General features: G+C 42.0%; 1 protein-coding gene across 2 annotated transcripts in view; it reads right to left on the bottom strand.

The window, feature by feature from the left end:
• The window catches only part of LOC128764265 (calsyntenin-2-like), a 263,773-nt gene extending 253,127 nt beyond the window's left edge, over positions 1 to 10,646 (bottom strand). Inside the window, exon 1 of one of the 2 annotated variants that reach the window (XM_053873891.1) lies at positions 10,278 to 10,646. In XM_053873891.1, coding sequence (XP_053729866.1) covers positions 10,278 to 10,353 — 76 coding nt within the window. In that variant the 5' untranslated portion in view covers positions 10,354 to 10,646. The remainder of the gene's footprint in view (positions 1 to 10,277) is intronic. The other variant, XM_053873892.1, reaches the window with a different exon arrangement.
• Positions 10,647 to 20,134: the final 9,488 nt, after the last annotated feature.

Genomic DNA, 20,134 nt, shown 5'->3' with positions numbered 1-20,134 from the left:
CACATGTCAGAGGTGCTGTCATAGCCTAACATACTAGCTTATGTCCATCGTGGTGAATGAATAGGTAGTTTTGTGTTCCATTGCGGTGGTTTGTTTAAGAGTGCTTAAGATTGTTGTGGTGGCAGTTAAGGGAGGAGTAGTCACATGCTTGGTTTGCTGGTGTTTTGAAGTTGATTTGGCAAGGTTCTCCCCAGCACTGTAGAGGTGCAGGGGATTTTACCCCACTAAACTGAGTTTCCCACTGTTTATCTTGATACAAGTCACCACCTTTATGGATGGTTTGATAGGAATTGTCATTCGCTTGGATTGATTGAATCTGTAGGGGCTCACGCTGCCAAAACTAGCAGAGAAATAGATAAATAAATACATAAATAAAAACATCAACTTACTTTTTCTGACCCATCACAATTAATGAACCACGGAAGTTTTCTTGTTGATCATGTGTACTGTTTTATAAATGTAAAAATAGCTGGTTGGCGAAGGTATCAGAGTTTCTGGTACGGTTTGAGCATGTAAGGAACGTCTGCAGCAGTAGCATAAAATACTATCATAGCTCTGACATAGAGCGGCGATGATAGCAGCTCTTCAAATGTGTTCAGCTCCACCGATTCAAAGTCAACTCCAACCTTCGCCGACATGATTCCCCCGTCACTCCTCGGTATGATTTGAAAACACAGGCAGCCTCATGTTCCAGATTTGAAAAGATAATAATCTGGTGATGCATGAACGCGAAAGTAATATTCTGTGAACAGCTGTTTCCTACAGTCAGCGATGAACCCTCACCTTCTTCCAAGAACAACTGCAATTCCCTCCATCATCCTCTCCCATTTTCCCGGAATAAAACACACCTGAAATACATAATTCTGCATAAGCCTCTTTTATATATTTTTCTCAATTCAAATAGTCTGCACTTTTGCACTGTGCTGGCAAAATAATGGACCTTGAAATCTGAATATTTGCCAAGAACAGTCAGCCATGACAACTCAAACTCTCTTGGCTGGAAGAAAAATGAAGCAAGAGAACAGTAAGATCCCCACCTACTCATTAATGCATTCAGTTTCCTGTTGGTGCCCAGCAATAAAGTGTCAGTACACTTCTGCTAGCTTGTTAGAATGCAGACCGTGAAGAATGATGAACAAGAAATTGCATGTTTTGGGAAGAAACAGGAGGGTGGCGACGTGAGGTAAGCTGGAGTCAGATGTGTGGAGGCCAGAAAGGAACATAACTGAGGACCTTTGATACAGACTAGCTCACATGCTATGATCTTTCTTCTAAAAGCAAACAACAAACACCCACTCTTTGAGGGAGAGAGGAGAGATGCCAAGCACTGACATCTGCAGGGAAACATTTCCGTTCTATAAATGCTAATATGTTGCATGTATGTCCACGCTGACAGTTTGAAATCCTTTAGCATTAATGAGGCAGTTCTGGGGCCCAGATCATCATTATAATCACATCCTTTTATATGTACGTGGTCAAAGTCAGAATACAGTATTACGGATAATGACATGCCACGATTACTCTTGTCAGAAGCCTGCGGACCAGTCACCTACACAACAGTAACAAATGCATTTGCATTTCCTGCAGAAAAATAGAATGGTGTGGTTTCTCCGTCGTGGAAGTCTTAGTTATTCATTTGTGACTGCTGCCTCATCTGCCTTATTTTGTACGGGAAAACTAACTCGGCACATGATGTGACTTGTAAAAGGAAGTGTTTTTTTTTTCTTTTTGATAAGGGATTTCTCATGTCTGAATAGGTGACAATTCAATATTCAAGTGAGATTGTGGTCTGAACAAACCGCTCCACCAGAAACCGAGCAACTTGCTACCAGTCACAGAGGCACCGCGGCGTGACTTCAGCGGCGACAGCACCGGATCATGACCAAGCCGGTGCAGCTCAATCTAAGATTAGTTAGATTGTCCGACCCGCTTCTCACGTTTGCTCTATATTTGATCACTTTCCTTGTTATCCACGGTCTCAGGTCCATCGTCATGGTGACGCTTCAGCAAATCTTACAAGATCCACTTTTCTTTCCATCGACTGACTCCCTGTCTGAGTCAGAGTGGAGCACTGACTGTAACAGTGAGTTGCCTTCAGTGCCAATGCCTTCATGTACTATGTAATACTATGTAGAGTTAACAATGACATACACACATCTACACTCACGCAACACACCTCCACCCCTTAATCACCAGATCACAGACGGCCCCCTCCCCTGATCCGTCCTCCCGCACGACTCCATTTTTCTTCTTGTTTGGACCAGGACAGCATCGAGATTGGCTTTTATCAATCGGTGTGGCCACTAAACCCCCTTAACCTCACCAAGGATATCTGGCTGAACCAATAACCAGCTGAGAAGACTGAACATGGAAAAATGTCTGGTCACATTGTGTCTCCTGTGGCTGCAATGGGCCGTGCAGGATTTGTGCCACAGCTTGTGTCGCAGCCTACTTGGAGGATTTATAGAGTTCTTCCATAATGCACTTTCGCTCTCCAAAGGTGGGGATATAAATCTGCCTCCGTTTTTGTCACCCCCTCTTTTTTATTTGCTAATGGGATCCACAAACGACTACCCTCTTGGCTTCCTCCATCCCATGTCCGGGCAGGAAACAAGCGCTGGCTCACACACACACACACACACACACACACAGACGCCCCGTGCATAGAGTGATGAATTACACACCATGACAATGAATCCTGGCACTTGACTTGCAGGCGTCAGGCAACACTCCGGGCTTCAAGTTTATTATCCAGACCTGAGCATCCCATTAATGAGCGAACTGGGATAGAAAACCGTTCCTGATTCCGACCATATGGCAACTCTGCCATGCCGAAATCTTTATTCTGATGTTATCCTGAATATTACAGAGTCGCTTAAGAAGATTGGCGGTTGAGTAAATGAGGTTTCCAGAAACATTCACTTTGCATCTGTTATTCCAACTATTCATCTCAAAATCTGTACTTTCAACTCAAAGTCAAAGGCACTGCACTTCAACTGCATGTGTGATAGTCCGAGTTGGGGGTGCTGAGACTACGTGGAGCTGAGCTACAATTCTCTTTTACTTGCTGTTAGTTAAAGTGCATTGGTATTTTTGCACTGCATCAAATAACTTCAACTACTTTTTAACCTAAAATATTTTGACCTTTTGCACATTTTGAACTTGGCAGTGGCAGTTTGAGGCACCAAAGTTGAATCATCATCTCCTTATTCCCATTATCAATATTCCCTGATCATTTCACTGAAGTTTCTCAATCCGTTTTTGGGTTATTTTTGCTTCAAACAGTCAAATACAGAAAACCTCCGTGGCGCTCAATACTTACATCATTGTGATGATATATTTTCTGTTGTGTATATATCACAATTTTAACCATTAGTTATATCTGATAGGATGATGTGTTAATGTCGTTTCAGCTCGGAATGAATCTGAAGTTCCATCATTGATACAAGGTCTAGAGATAACTACTCCAATAACCAATATCCATATAGTCTTTAACTGTACATGTTTGTGGTATATTTGAATGTTATGCCAGGTAAATATGTTGTACTTCACTTCCTTACAAAACACTGACAATGAAATGCACATTTAATTCAGACACATTTAAAGTCACCGGTACAACACTTTTTTTGGAATCTATTTCCTGTTTTATCAGTTCATATCACATAAATATTCCGCATGTGAGTGAACTGGACAAACAAGGCTTAGTTTTAATAGATGACATCATGTGCTTTGGAGGATCAAGGGTTGCCAAAATGATTGGTTTTAAATCCGCCATATTGAGCTCGGCATTTTAATAGCGGTGCTTGATTTGTTTCCTGGGTTCATTCAGGTTGGTGATCTAAATTCAGGCCGCGCACAAAAGCTCTGGCCACCTCGCCGACACTTTCGAGGCCACGATTGCCGAAAGATTCTCCTCATTCAGCAAGTGATGCATCGGCAGTTCTGAACTCATCTGAGCCTCAGCGTGCGTCTGCAATGCCATGAATCATTTGTTAGCAGCACCTCAATGGTTGTTGGCCATCAACCCCTTGGCTCAACTTGATAATAACAGGCGCGCGGACATGCGCGGAAGAACGTTCGCTGCACACTGACTCATGGGTGATAGTGACTAAAGGAAGTCCTAGATTTGCTGTGAATGAAACGTTTACCAAATGCCGAGTGACGGGACACTGCTTCAAAGTTATCAAGAAAACAGCTTTGGCTTGTGCAACATCAGCACATAGTCCACAGTACTAGCCGGAATGAGGCATGTGCGGATTTCCTTCTTCTTGTTGGTTCTGGGGAGCACGCAGGATCAGTCGGGCAACAGGTAGCGGCGAGGCAAAAATGTGCAGACAATAGACTTGTATTTTCTTCTAGATTTAACTGCACAGTACAGTGGCCCTGGGGGAATCAATTAGTACCATGGTGTACTTGGGTTTTCCATCCCCAATAACTTGGCCGTAATTAGTTTACTCCGCAGCACAGCTCTGCGAGCGGGAAAGGAAGAAAGAAAAACATGACTTGACAATGCAATGCTGTTAATTCTTGTAGATTACAAACCCACAGGACGGAATCCAAACAAGTAACCAACATCCCCCGCATGAATACACCAGCAAACACACATCCACAGCTCAGAATAGTCAGAGGTTTGTGTTTCACTCACTGAGTGTTTACTGCTTCCACACCAAGTAGAGAACCTAGTTGTGACAAACCGCATTCACTTAAGCAAATGATGCGGGTAGCAAGAGCAGACTAGTGGGTCACCGTGGACTTACTTTTAAAATACATGTAAACATATAACTCTGAGTTGGGGAGAGAAATATGAATTTAATAACATGATAAACGGTACGTGAAAGACAGTTCTGTTTACAGTGCTTTAGCAAAGCGACGTGACAGCAATCTGTAGATGTGTTGCTTGGGCTACAACCATCTTCTCACAGTCCACTTTTTAGGTAGTCAGCTTTCCCAAGTAAGAGTCATGAGATTATTTATTGGCATAAGGAGATCAGGCTGTCACAGCATGAGCTCGCGCAACCAGTGTAGCAATACAAACAAAACAGGCAGTAAAAACCGATCTAAATTTTTTTTATCGTCAACTAAAAGCAATGACAACTGCTCAGTTTCTGAGATAAACAAAGCAAATACTAATACTATCTGCATGTAAAGACAATTACTTATTGCAATATAGGTACAGCACAGAACTATCTTTAGTCTTGTTGGATGAACATATCTTACGGTCAAAGTCAACATGCAAAGAGGTCATCATTTGCAGCGTCTACATGGACCAGTCTCACTGATCTCAAATGAAAATACTCTGTGTAACAGGGCTAGTATCAGTTTGTGTCCTGGGAACAGAGAAGGTTGATGGCATTTTTTCAAATTGCCCATCTAACTGCAGCTATTAGAACCAACACTCCACGTTTTCCAGCAGCTTCCAACCCTGTACTTGAGACTGCTCTCAAAATGATCTTCAAAATGGCTTATGGCACGACTTCCCTCGGCACTCAGACCAATAAACCACCAGCAATTTAACTCCAAAGAATGCAACACAAAGAGTTTAACAAAGCGCGCAAACATTCAACTGAGGTTTTAAGTTCCATTTAGAAGTTAAATTTAGAAGTTAGATTTGAGTGACGAAGACAGACTGGTGGAGGGATGAAATTCAGATGACAAGGAAAGTATTTTCAAAGCCATCATCAGCACTTCTAAAGATCGGCATTGTTGTTATTTTGGCAGCAAGAAGGGAGCAGTCTAACACGGGAAGGGACACATTGTTCTTTGACAAGATCTGTGCAGACCAGATTCAGTGGGTTTCGGTCTGTTCTCACACATTCATGCACAAATTTATACACACCAATTAGAAAGTATCTTGGGACTGTGCCAGTGAACTATTAGAAAAGGCAAAAAAGTGATGAATAAACAGCATACAAACGTAAGGTTAGGTTGCTGGAGAACAGACTTTCTATCCTGCTTTAATAAACATCCGAGGGAAGTCTTGCAGACAGGGAGGAGGTCAAGGCTTCGACCACACTGTCTTCACCTTTCACACTCGCAATCGCAGCTCCGACCAGCCATCAGGGGTGTCTTTATTCAGTAAAAGGACAGAGAGGGAGCATCTTATCCGACTGTGACCTGTCAGACGAAACTGACTGGTGTCACCTTGTTACGTTTTCCATGTTAAAGGCAGCATCCGGGGGGAGTTGATTAGCAAGAACCTGTTGTCGCAGTTACCCCTGGCACATTTGGAGCGTGCTGGAGGATTCAGCCGTCCTGCTGCAGCGGGATCGTGGCGGAACTAAATTTAGCTTAACAGTGAAGCAAACCTGCCGACTGTGTGGCTCACATTCGCGGCACTAAGGTTCTGTCTGCGTCTTTGGGAATAGTTTTTTTTTTTTTTTTTTTTTTTTTTTTTTATAAGCGACGTGTGACAGTGAATAAAATTAGGGCTTTGATAAATATAATTTTTGCTTCATCTGCATATTCATCCCTGGTTTCACACTCGACCTGCTTCAACACAGAAATGAAGGCTGTAGCACGCCACATGTTTATGTGGCGCTATGAAGTGTTAAGTTTCTAAAGCTTGATATTTCATACACTATTCAAACCATATTCATTTCTCAACAACATCATTAGTCGGAGTGTTAATAGCAGTGAGAAAAAAAAATGTGCGTCCATGTAGAGAGTCCATAAAAAGAGACAAATGTTGAGGTCCCACAGTGAACTCTCATTATTGGTGTAAGAAAATATCAATAACAAATATTGCAATACTTGATGGCGTGATATTGTATCAATATTTTTGCTGAAATATATCAATACTGTACTGTGTGAAATTGTCTTCATATTTTCAGTAGGCTACATCAATATTTAATACATAGACACTTGGATATACTGCAGCATTTGTGACATATTTAATATTAATGTTTTCTTTCTTTCTTTTAGCGATTCATTCCTCTTTTGTGTGAAATTTAACTGGAAGTCTCACTGGTCTGATGTCATAACAACAAAGTTGTCTTCAAGCTTATGATATTGCACTGCATTGTCTGATCACCCCCTTTAAAATGATGGCTCTTGTCACAATATATTGCTGAGCTTACAGTTTTGCACAGTATTGCAGTGTATTGTATCGGGATAGGTATCATATCGCAAGATGCCTGCCAATACTCCACCCTAATTCTCATTGTGGAGATTGTTATCGGGGGTTAAATCGTGTACGACAAGTTATCACCCATCGCCACCAATAGGGTTCCTTTGTTGGAAGTGTATCCATTTATGACACCAATCACACTGTATAATTCACAAATGCACAGGTCACTGAAACCTCATTAATACCGCTTCATTACCCACCCACACTGACAATTAGACATGATCGTTTCATACCATCTAATGTGTTTCCAGAGCACCACTTGACATGCTAGATTATAACATTAATCACCACAGTGTCATTATTTTAGCTGAACAATACTTCACTTATGGTAAAAACATAAAAAGCAAGAGCTGTCCACATAAGCAAAGTGACAATCTAACTATATTTAATTGAATAATACTCAGGTGTGGCGTGAATTCAAACAATCCCTTTATATTCATGTCAGCAAATTTACTATTATTACTAGCCACCAAATAAATGGCTTGTGCAGCCAATGATAAATATAAATGTGCAGCCAAGCATTGTCAAGTAGCTGTTGACTCTGTGTCATGGTCTCGCCTGGATACAGCCGCATGAAAGGAATGAATGCATATGAAAGAAGAATGGAGGCAAAAATGAGACCAACAAACCATCTAGCATTTAAATGCAAACAGAGTGGAGATGTTTTTCACAGCCTTGTATAAGACGAATAGTCTCCAAGACGCAGAGGGATGTCAAGGACTCAGAAACCTTGAGTTGGCGACTCAGACCTCGTGGAAGAACTCCAACACTTAAAGTACAATGAAGTTTATTCACTTGTGGTATCATAGTGTCCCGTGTCAAAGCCAGTTTGATCATTCTGATTTCAGCTTTATGTTAGTATCACAGGTATGTAGTCAAACATTATATACCGATTTTAAGGTGTGTTTAGACTGAACATTATGACTCACATTTATTCAATGGCTGCTCACTCTCCCCTGACGTAGTTCTCCTGAGAGACGCAAGCAGGAGCACTTGCTGAGAATGAAATTGGTGTGACAAAATGCTTGTCTGTCGTCACAAAATATTTGAAGCTATACAAGTTGAAACTGAAATACTGCAGAAACTGGGTTATTCATAACTTAAAGTGAGATGTATCCTCACTATTTTCAAGGAGTAACACATAGTAAGTCAATGTTGTTCGTTCTAGACAGGGACGTTCTATGAAAACTATAAAAGGAGAACATTGTGCAACATACAGTATGTTGCATATATTGAGATGCAACTCTTGAAAACATCATTGAGTAAAATGTATCGGCTTGTAAGACTATGCAAAGGAACCCATGTTAATACAGAAATAAAAGTGCAGTATTTCATAAACCTAGTGACCATGGCCAGCCGCTACATAGGTTGCCGTGATCTGAGTCTGACAGACAATGGAGGAAACTTGAAAATGTGCTGATTCGAAATAATGTGCACACAGACATGTTGGTGTTTTGGAAACTTTTGCCGAGGATCGCAGAGTCTATTTGTAGTGTGAGCCACCAAGACTCCAACATAGCATGATGTCAGTTCCCGCGACTCAAACCTCAGAGCGCAGTGTGCTCCCTGTGCTTCAGTGGAGATTGTTTGTATGTTCTTTGTTATGCATTGTGGCTATATTTTTAAAAACAATTTGCTTTGTTGTTTGTTTGTTTAATATCGGACAACACATGAAACTTTTTTTTTATTTTTTTTATTGTAGTTTCCATAGTCTTCATTCTCTTCCGATATCGTCCTGCCTTAGAACCTACTTATCCAAGGCCACGCTAGTGTTACAAAACTACATCTTCCCTACATGGTGTTTCCCTTAGACTCAAGAGACGGCAGCCATGTGACCAGCAGTGGCATCATTATTCCTTCAGAGAAGTTGTTGCACACCAGCTTAGTTGACCTGTTAGCATCCACAGCATCATTGTACTGACTTTAGTTTATGACTAAATGAGCCTTCTTTTGAACACATATTCAACAAGTACTGAATGTATGCAGCAGTATTAGCGCGCCTGAGGAATGCAATATCTGAAAGAGGGAAGTAAAATTGTATTTTACTGCCATCCAACTCCTTCACCTGGTCAACATCGACATCTTTATAATGTATGTATGCACTACATACAGTACTGTCTCCCCATCCTGCAGCAGTGTGGCGACACTGTAATTCCCATCGTGCTCCCCGGGGAAAAGGAAATAACGCACACACACCAACCTATTTCCATTATGATTGAAGACCATGTGATCTGTTTATAAAGGTGTTTCTTCAAGATCAACCCTGATAAGGGAACGACAGTGGAAAAACAGCAAAACAAGAGGGAACTCCTGGTGAACCTGCGCGTCCTCACGCTCCACTCTGATCTTACCGATCATGAGCAGAGAATTTTTAAATATTGAACAGGCAATGGACAGTAGGAATACACACAGTATTCACAAGTTTGGATGTTCACATTAAACATATTGAAGTCTTAAGTGATGGTGACGACAGTGTACAAGTTATTTTATTATATATATTGCATTCACTTTCCAGTTAATAAAAATATATTTTCTTTATATTTTTTTTAAAGAAAAACGACCAAGAAATCCTGCTATTGTAACAGATAACTAATTTAATACACACTGTGTGCTGTGAAAAGTAGAGTTTAAATAATGTTTTTTTTGTTTTGTTTTGTTTTTTTTTTTAAGACCATACAGCAAATGTACAGATTGATTTACTTCCCCTCGCTGTACTCTCAAAAACCGAGGGAGCAAAGTTGGCATAACCATCTGAATTGCCTGCATGGATATCACTCAGCAACAGAGCTGCACAACTTACAAAGAAAATGCCAGACACCCACGTAAGACGACCCTCTTCTGTTGTGTTGTCTTTCAATCATAAAACAGGAAAATTGATTCGCGTTTCACGAGGAGTTCAAATGCTTCCCGAACTGAAAGTATGCAGATATGTTAATTTAACCGACTAAAATCTTACTGTAAACTGTGCAAAGACTCGGAAACAAAAAAAAAAAAATCAGAATAAATCAATCGCAAAAGCGCATCAAGAAATGCAAGTCAAGGTCCAACCAACAGTGTTCTCTCCTCTTAACACCAGCGCAAAAAAGAGGCGTATTTCTCGCACACATCCACCCCAAACCAGCGGCATCAGATCCAGCAAGTTGTCCTTCACCTGTCATACCTTTGCTGTGAGCGGCGCTCCAGCCCAGGGACAGCAGGAGCAGCACGCCGGCGGCGGTCAGCATCATCTCTGCGAGAGAGTCCGGACGCAGAAACGGCGACCTCTTTCCTCCGCTTTCCTTCTCTTATTTCTCTCTGCCTCCCGCGCTCTTTCCTTTCCCGCCCGCCTCCTTCTATCAACTACCAGCCGGTTCTTTCCTCCTCTTCGCGCGGATGCGGGGATGCGGGCGTGGAGCAGCAGCAGAGATCCGGACGGTGGTCGCGGGACAGGTGAAAGTGTTGGGAGCAGTAACGGGACCAAGAGAGAAAAGCGCACTCCAGGACCGGACCGACGTCACTCGGAGGAGAGAGATGCACTCAGTTCCTCTCCTCCTCTCTCACTCTCTCCTCCCTCCCCTCTCTCCTCCTCCCACCCTCCACGTCTCTGGAGCATCCCAGCCCGCCCCTGCCACCAGCCGAGATGGTATCCGCGCCACTAAATCCCTTTTATTCAAACACATCGATATTTTAAACAACCCTGGAGCCAAGTTGAAGCAAATAAATAAGACATTTTAACCACTTAAGCAGAGATGAGCTCACAGAGGGGAGAAGATGGATGCATGAGCCAGATCAAATTCTCAAGTTCTGAAACAGCAGCTTGTGACATGGATGCTGACTTGTTCACTGGATATCACCTCTGGGTGACTATTAATACATTTGATGTGTGATCATTTTTCCACATGTTCACATTTCAAAAATACAGCTAAACACTTCATTTTAAATTTTTACAAGTTGAAACGTCGGTGAGAGTTCGGCCCCTCCAGGTACAATAAGTGTTGACAGGTGTGCCGTTGTAGTCCCCAGAAGACACTCAAGGCCGTGCATGTAAAACCTTCAAATCAAACACGCAAACCCATTGAGGATTTGAACACGCAACCATTCAGGTGTCCCGACCCTCACCCACGGACACGACTCTTGAGAAAATGACTACGGATCAGATCTTTTTGACCAGAGCTCAGGCAACAGATATGGAGTAGAGCTATAACCGACTGTTGAACTGCTTATTGTAAGGACAAATCACAGCGTTTTATTTCGAAATTTTGCAGGATTCACGTCACTTTTCGCTCACTGATTTGCTGTCTGTTTGTTTTTCTCCACTCCAACTTTGTCGCACGCGCCACATTGACGTGCAGTAGCGCAGCTCAGTTGCCAGTGGAAATTGACAGATTGAAAACAATTCATTCTTTTTGAAAAACTAACTTCAAAAACTGACTGTCAATGTTGGTTGCAAACAGCCAGAATGGTTGTCGAGTCGGAGCAAGTGTCTGCTAGGGGATAGTTTTGAACAACCAATGAGCATTAGCTGTGTTGAGAAAAGTCCAGTCAAAGTAGTTTTCCTAAACACTACCCAGTAAGAGTTTTGCCAAGGGGCACCGGTAATATGACTGACCAATTTGCAGTGGGAATGTCAGTGGAACTATTTTAAGTATTAGGGATTGATCGACTCACTGCTGTCTGCTAATGCAGTTGGCTGCACACTGTGTGATGTTGTTTGATGCGTGCGCATCACTACGTCGGTATATCACTTTATAACAACCTCGACCCAGCTGTGACACACGCCTTTGTGAATGGCAGAGCATAAACAGTCATTTCAGAGTCATTTTGTATCCCCGGCACAATCTGAATCACAATTCACAGTGACTGTTTAAATTATTCCAGGAGTTATTCCTCTCTTTCACTACAAGGGAGAAGCATTGTATTCACTTTTGTGCCGTTGTTAATGCACCCTTTGGCAAGTGAGTCACAGATTCTGACATGATGCAAACTCGAGCAGAGCTGCCACTGGATTTAGAAATCTGTTTTCGGGGGGAAACCTTGGGTTTGAGGGAAGACAGGTCTCAAATTCAGTTAAATTCCATGGCTCCTAACCACAAGATTTGGCAAGAGATATGTTCAATCCACATGTACAACTGCCACTTGTCCATTCTCATCGGATTGGTGTTGCCAAGCGAAATAAGTGACGGTGGAAGTCGCGGTATTCTTCACTGACACGGAACATTCACGCACCAAAAGGTCCAGTGAGTCTTTCTTCACTCAACGTCTTCTGAACTAATCCATTCAGAACAGGGACATTAGGCTTGGTTCGGTGAAAAGCGATGTTGAAAGATGTATTCAGTCATTTCTGTTTTCCAATACATGTGTGGCCTTGGTAAGTTAATGAAAAGTGGCCTAGTATCTTATAGGCAAATGGAGCTCTGATCAATGTGAAACTCTGCAATGGAAGGTTTGACTCTTGTAATAAGCACAATAATATTTCAAGTGTTTTTGTTAAATGCATGTTGATGGGGATTTAATCAAGTATTGTTTCAAACACTCACACTTGGTTTTTGTTCCATTTCGGAATGAATTCAGCCGAGGAGCTGTTTCTTGGGTTTGGTCCGGGCAGTGTGGGATTAATCAGAAACTTTTCCAATTTTCCGCAGACATCCTATCTGAGCGGGGAACTTTCCTCCTGGACTATCGCTGGTTTAGGATTAGTCTGGCAGACGGAGAGAATATTGCAAATGCTATCTGGAGCGAGAAAATAATGGAAAGCATTGACAATACATAGATTTGAATCTGCAACATGGGTTCATGATGGAATTAAAATTCGATTCTCTCTCACAGTGGAAATCTGTAGTGCGCTGCAACAGGAAACACGAAGCACCATTTGATCTTTTGAAATCCGGATGTCCTTGGAATACAGTTCTACACACTTTCTTTACAGTGAAGAAAATGTTGGATCTTCCTGACAACACCTCGGAATGCTTTTCAATGGATAATTACTTGAGTCACTATAGGTTCCTAGACATTCCCATGGATTTTATCGTACAAGGTCCCTCTTCTAAGAAAGTGGCACACACAGACTAAAGCAGGGTGGAAACTACAGGGGATCTGGGCGTCTGAGCCCAGAGGGGGAGCATGAAACCACTTATAAGTCACCCCTGTGTGCCCTCTTCAGTCCTTAGAGAGCGACCGTCAATGACTGGTTCCTCCTTGAATCCCCTTCTGTCCAACGTAGTTGCACATGTTGGCTTAAGGGCTTCATGAAACAGTGTCCCCATTTTTTGAGGTCAGTAAATGGCAGTCTTTGTATGAATATTTGGATAAGCTATTCCAATAAAACTTCAACTCATTTTCAAAATAAGAGCGCCACATACTGGGTTTTGAAAATGAGGACACTGTTATATAGTAATGGGCAGATGAAGCTTCATGAAACAGTGCCCTCATTTTCAGAGCTCAGTAGGTGGCACTCTTTGTTTAGAAATGATGTGAGGTGTCATTGATATGGTTGTTCAAATACAAAGCTTTTAGGGAAGCGAGTGCCTAATGGGGACACTGTTTCATGAAGCCTCATTAGCCCATAACTAACTTTAACCAATTGGACAGACTCATTTGGCCTGGTTCATTTCCTATTTTCACTATGAGAAGGGCTCACCCCAGCACTTTTCACAGTTTAATACTTACTGCATTGGTTTCATATTGTATCAAGAAATTTTCATGAACACAATAAGAACATATAAACAGCAACATCAGATCTGTCTCCACCAGAAGGCATCGAAATGAGTCACATTTTCTAAAGGAGACAACATGATGAGGTTCAAACTCAAGCGAAAAGGATGTCCTTTTTGGTGTACCTTATATGCAGCTATGCTAGCTGGAAACTAAATTTAATAATTGAATAATGTGTTTATTTTTACACAAAGCTGCCAAACGGAGTTTCAACTGAGATGAACAATAACCAGAATGAAAGGCAGAGTATTTATCATTTATGAGGGAAAAAAATGTTGGGCATTTTATATTTAAACTCTCACGATGGCTTTTTTGTCGAAAACAAATATGCATCACTAATAGATAAGGTAAACTCAAGGCTTGTTTAGGATATTTTTGCATTTTATTTTTCTTGTAAATAATTGAAAAGCCTTCTTTAAAGCCCAGAGTAATTTAAAAAGTACCCTCGGAGGACTTTATGTGAGGACTACTTCCTGTTTACTCTTATTTTCTGACCAACTGCCAATGAAAGCTCAAAGCTGAACACAATCACCAATGACTACTGGCCGAACTGAATAAGAAGTCGATTGAACCAGACCCCCAAATGTCAGCTAACCTTCCTGTAGCTTTTTAGGTCACTGCTCTGGTCTCCTCTCACACCTTGGTATTTTCCCCTCTAGCTTTACTGCTTACTTTCATTTTGCTTATTTGGTTTATTTGGTTATGCTGTTGGCAACTTACCACGTTTTTTTATTCGCCTCCATGACCAAGCTCACTCAGTGGATGAGTGTTTCTGGAGGACCTTCCTCTTGTGGCTGTGTATTGTGTCTTTCATCTGAGGCTCTTGTTGAATATATATTGCTTGTGTGTGTGTGTGTTTTTTTCTTCCACTGCTGGCTCTCTCATTTACTCACACATGACATGATGATGTGAAGCACAGCATGGACCATAAAGAGGACCAATCCTGCTGAAGTCGGAGTCTTTTAAAATGATATTGGACCCCTATTGATCATAGTAGCACAGAACTTTCCAAGATTTGAACTAACCACACTACTCTGCTGTGATGTGTCAGGAGGAAACTTTCAGCCCGTCACAAACCCCTTCTACATGAAGCATGCACATAGCATTTGCAGACTGAAGCGCCAGTTCCTTGTCCGTCCAAATAAGCAGTTGTGTACCATCACGTCCATGCGCTTTCTACACTGTTGTATATTTAGAAATGAACATACACAGAGCGCTCGCTTTGGTGAGCAGAAAGAAGAGAACAAAGAACATCACCGATACTCAAAATAATCTTACAACCACAAACAAAATAAATGAAGACCGCTGATGTGACTGACATGGATCAGCTCTGTCTCTCTTCCACATCTGCCTGTGATTCACTCTGGAATAAATCAGACAGCATTTCACCTCCATGCAGCGCTGCGAGCGTGTGTTGTTCATGCCCACACACATCATGTTAACACAACACTGTGAAACAAACTTCAATAACATGTTGATCCCTGATCTGCTCCAATGCAAACACGTCTCTCCTGCACTGCGTGGTCTAATAAGAAGATGGGCGGGTTCAGAACTGCGCTGGAGGCGGAGTCATGTGACATCACTTTGGGCAAATTCAAGGTCCATCATGGTCCATCATGGAGATGAGGACTTCAACATTTGAAACGTATGCATGAGTGGGAAGAGTCGCTTGCTGACCAATGTCGTCATAAAGAAGAGGTTTTGTGTTTTGGTGCTATTCTATGTGAGTGAAGAGCCACCTTTTTTTGTTTTTTAAGGGTAATCTCTCTATGTCGGATTTACCAGACAAGAGGAACTTGAGGAAAAGTGGTCAATGTCCGGTTTCTATTTACAGTGGCAGTGAAAAATGCAATGTGTGAATGACAACAATACATATGGCAGCCAAGGTCCTTTTAAAGACATTTTATTTTTTGAGACCAGATGCGGATTTTCTTTTTTTTTTTTGTAATATTGTAATTCTTATAATGACTTGTTGCTTGTTTGGATTTCACTAAAGAGGGAAGGCTCTTTTACTCTTCCATTTAAGCATTCCAAAGTGCAAGTTTAATATATTCCACAAGGATGTTGCCGCATATTTGCTGAAATTGTAGCCATTAATCAGCTTGAACAAATATGGCGACACACGAATATGCTGAGTAAGAAATAACACATTTTAATTTAGGATTGTAAATATCCTGGGGGCTTAGTGTGATACATTTTCTGAGATTAATTTGCTATCTGGGCCTCAGTTGAACAGCAACATGCTTTAATTCTTCAAGGCAGTTGTCAAATTAACATCCGACTGCAAAATATCTATATAAACATTATGAGTTTATCTCGTCTTAAACTGCTTATATGTTTGGAGGATTTGGAAGCAACAGGGAATGGCAACAGCGAGCCATCACTTTTCCACTAGTCAACTCTCAACGTCCCGACAGTCCTTTTTTTATTTCATTAAATGTAATCGCATATTGATCTTATAGTACAAGAAGTTCACATCGATCAATAACAAGTGACCACAGGTCCCAAAGTCTGATTCTCGTAAAGCTACAAATAATTTTTGCTTTTTTTGGCCACTCCTTGGGCTGTTTCTAAGAGACGGCTTTTTTTGTGACCATAAACTCATAACAGCGAGTGTAAGCAGATGTCCATCTTCACGTGACCTCACTCAGTCCTACTGGAGGATGGAGAATATGAGAAAAAGGAGGAATTATGGCATTTACTACCACCACTAAGGAGGTTATCTAAGTCAGTTTATTGGCAGGGAAGTCAAAAAGTTATGAACAGATTCAAATGATATTTTCAGCTAATGTTGATAATGGGATAAGGAAATTAGGGTGAAATTGTGGAGTACTTTCTGGATCAGGGGTAGGATAACTTGTGCTCAGGCGGCTGGGGTGGTGTAGGTTTTTGTTCCAACCCATCTGGCACACTGAGTTGAACCAATCATGTCTCTCAACACTGAGTTCATTCCCAGTCTGGTGCTGCCTGTTTCAAATGATACCTGCTTGGTAAAACTGGGTGTGGTCGATTGGTTGGAGCAAAAACCTGCACCTCCTCAGCCCTTTGAGGACCAGTTTGCCCACTCGTGTTCTGAATCTTTTGAAGGATGTGTCACTTAGTGGTTTGACTTCTGCTGTGTTGTGTGTGTTCAGAAGAATTAATAATAAATAAATAAACAAAACAGAAACACAGTTTGCAACTCAGGGATGAAGATGACCTGTCACTATTTGACACAGAGCAAATGGAGACCAACAGCCGATCATGGATGAACTTCAGAATCAGAAAAAGGTTTATTGCCATTGTCAGTGAAGGGTTCCACAGACGAGGGATTTTCTTTGGTGCGGTTGCGCATTAAACATACATAACATCAAGATTAAATTTAAAAAATGTGTGTGCCATTATAAAAAATGAAATATTTACAAGTATTATTTTTGTGTGATGAATTAAAGAAATGAAGTCTTCATGCGTCTTATAGCCCTGGGGAGGAAACTGTTCTTGTGGCCTGAGGTTAAATTTAGCCTGAGATTGCCTTAGGGTAGAGGCAGAGGGAGTCCATGTCCAGGGTGAGAAGGGCCAGCTGTGCTCTCACCTGCACGTCCCCTTCTTCCTGGAAAGATGCAGGTCGTGAATAGATGGCAGTCTACAGCCAATCACCTTCTCAGCAGCATGCACGATGTGTCGATGAGTCTGAGGTGGCGCTGGTATGCAACCCTGAGATGGAGGAGGTGAGAATAGGTGATGATGGCTGTGTAGAACTACACCAGCATCTTACTCGACAGTCAGAGTTTAAGGAGTTCAGCTCCATGTTGTTGGACCAGTGCATCAGCTGGACCACTGCATGAACCCAATGTGGGTGTGTCATCTGCAAACTTGGTGAGTTTGACAGGCTGGAGGTGCTGCAGCTGGTGTACCGGGAGAAGAGCCACGGGGATCCAGTGTTGAGGGTCCGTGTGTCCCAAGCTGCACGTTGGCTACTGTCTGTCTGGAAGTCGATTATACACCTGCAGAGGGAGTCAGGCACGTTGAGCTGGTAGAGCTTCTCCTGGAGCGAAGCAGGGAGGATGGTGTTGAAGGCAGAGCTGAAGTGCACGGACAGGATCCTATGCACACAGTATTATAGGAGGAGATAGATGGATATAGACGCGGGTTGGAGGTGTGGACTTGTGCTTTTGTAGTTTATCCATTACCGATAATCCAGAGTTACAAATGTCCGATTTGGTTAATGTGGTTTTTTCGCAGCAGGGTACTAGACCGTAACATTCATTCATCAATGCCATGTTCACTCCATTTATATTTGGATTGATTTGACATAGGACATAGGTTTTGAAGAGAGACTGCCTAACCTTGCATCATAGACTGCCTCCCCTACGACTACAGGCTCTTCCCATCTCTCTTCTCTAAGACCACTGACAGAGTGTCAGTCATTCCCTCTTCAGTGTCGACACCTGCTGTCTTTGAAATGGTGAAAGGGGATGTTCTTGGGCGGTTCGCTGCAGGCATACCATGATACATATATCTACATTGTTGCTTCATATTTCCTGTTTTAGTTATGGTGATTTGGGAACACAAGTCCCTGATGAAAAAACACTTTAAAGATTAAGAGCTATGGCTCATACTGCAAGATATAAGGAGAAAAAAAAAGAGTAAATTGGACTCCCTCTCTCACAAAGCAAACTTACCTCCTGAACTTTCTGGCTATTTGTCCCATTAGACCATCCAGCTTGACTAATGCACACTTCTGTTCTTCCACTGTGTGTGCCCCGCTCCTCTTATTACATTACGAAGCCAGCTGAAAGCTTTGGAGTTTCTGGCGCGGGTTCACTCAAGGTCTTCCGCTGTGGCTGTGTGAGGACAATTTAAGAATGTCCAAATAACTGACAACCTCGAAATGTCACCGGCAAATTGTGTGTTGATAAGATCGCATCAGCAAACACAATGGCCCGCTGAACTTTCGTGAAAAGTGATTATAAAGGGACTGCCCTGACTTGGTGTCGGCTGCATCCCTCTCCCTCCCTGGGCGCTGCACAGGACGCTAATGAGCCTGTCTGCATGCACCTGGGTGACATTTCACATGGCGAGGGTTTCGTCTCCAACCCAGAAATCACAACTGTCATGTCGCCAACATTTTTAAAGCGTTTTGAAAATCGCCCCTTTCCCATCTCTGGTCACTGTGTGGGAGATCTATTATGCATTTGATTTGGTTCCAACAAGGTGGTGGACTGGCTCACTTGTTTATCGCGACGCTGTGATGTGCATGGGAAGAAGTATCACCGCATAATAGTGAGACTGGATGTTGTAAACTTACATATGTGAACAATTTGCAAGGTCCAAAGTTTGAATTCAGCTTGAGGCATCCACGTATGGAAGAAATGGGTTCATATGAAATGCTGTGATGTGGATGATTTTTATCGATATTTGAGACAGAGCCACCCACTCCTTCTGGCGGAGAAACATGCCGGAGTCCACACCTCTAACACTAAGATGAAACCACTGCGCACAGCATGAAATCACCTGCACATTGATAAATACCTGGACACAAGTGGATAGTGTATATGGTTTGCCTCAGTCAAATTGTTCATTCATGTGTTTGGCATGCAAAAAATATCTGTGCTGGCAAGAAATGGAGAATCAATGAAATGCACTGCAAGGTTTTGACAGTACGTAAGAATACTCTGCATTATTTCCTTTTAAATGTGACGCTGTGGAAGCATGTTTTTCATTGCTGTGTTGACGTCTGGGAATTGGAGCAGATACCGAGATGATGTGAATTTATGATGCTTTTGAAAGTTTTGGATGGAGCTGTGTTCATAGTGAAGAGAATGTGTATCTATGGGTTTAAACAAGGCTTTTGTGAGCAGTTAAAAAACAAACTGTAGTTTCCAAGATGTTGAGTTGATATCGGTCAATTGTGTGTGATTTTTGACAATTTATCTCCCACGTTTTGTGTCCAGAATTAAAAATCTGGAGTAGAGTGGACATTTATCGAAGCACGTTCCTCATGTTTATAGTGTCTAAGTGGGTCATTGTCAGGCCATTATGGTACTGGCTGCCATTTGAATACAGAATGCCAATGTCAGCTGTGAACAAATTTGTTCAGGACAGCAAGGTTATGGTTTTAATGGAGACGGCAAAGTGGTAGGTGTCCTTGTTTGTTTGGTGCAGAGTGGGCCAAGGTGATGTTCTCTGTACATGAGGAGGTGGTAAGTATTCATATTACTTAGGTCTCAATAAAAGCCTTTTTGTAGCTTTTTATCTTAGCTTTTGTAGCCTTCTGTCTGCGCTCTGCATTCATTTCATCCATATTTCTGTATGTTTCCGCAAAGCTTATGAATACAT

This window comes from Synchiropus splendidus, chromosome 8 (assembly GCF_027744825.2).
Source record: "Synchiropus splendidus isolate RoL2022-P1 chromosome 8, RoL_Sspl_1.0, whole genome shotgun sequence".
Lineage (NCBI taxonomy): Eukaryota > Metazoa > Chordata > Actinopteri > Syngnathiformes > Callionymidae > Synchiropus > Synchiropus splendidus.
Note: the sequence above shows the minus strand (reverse complement) of the source record. Positions and strands in the feature narration are given on the sequence as shown.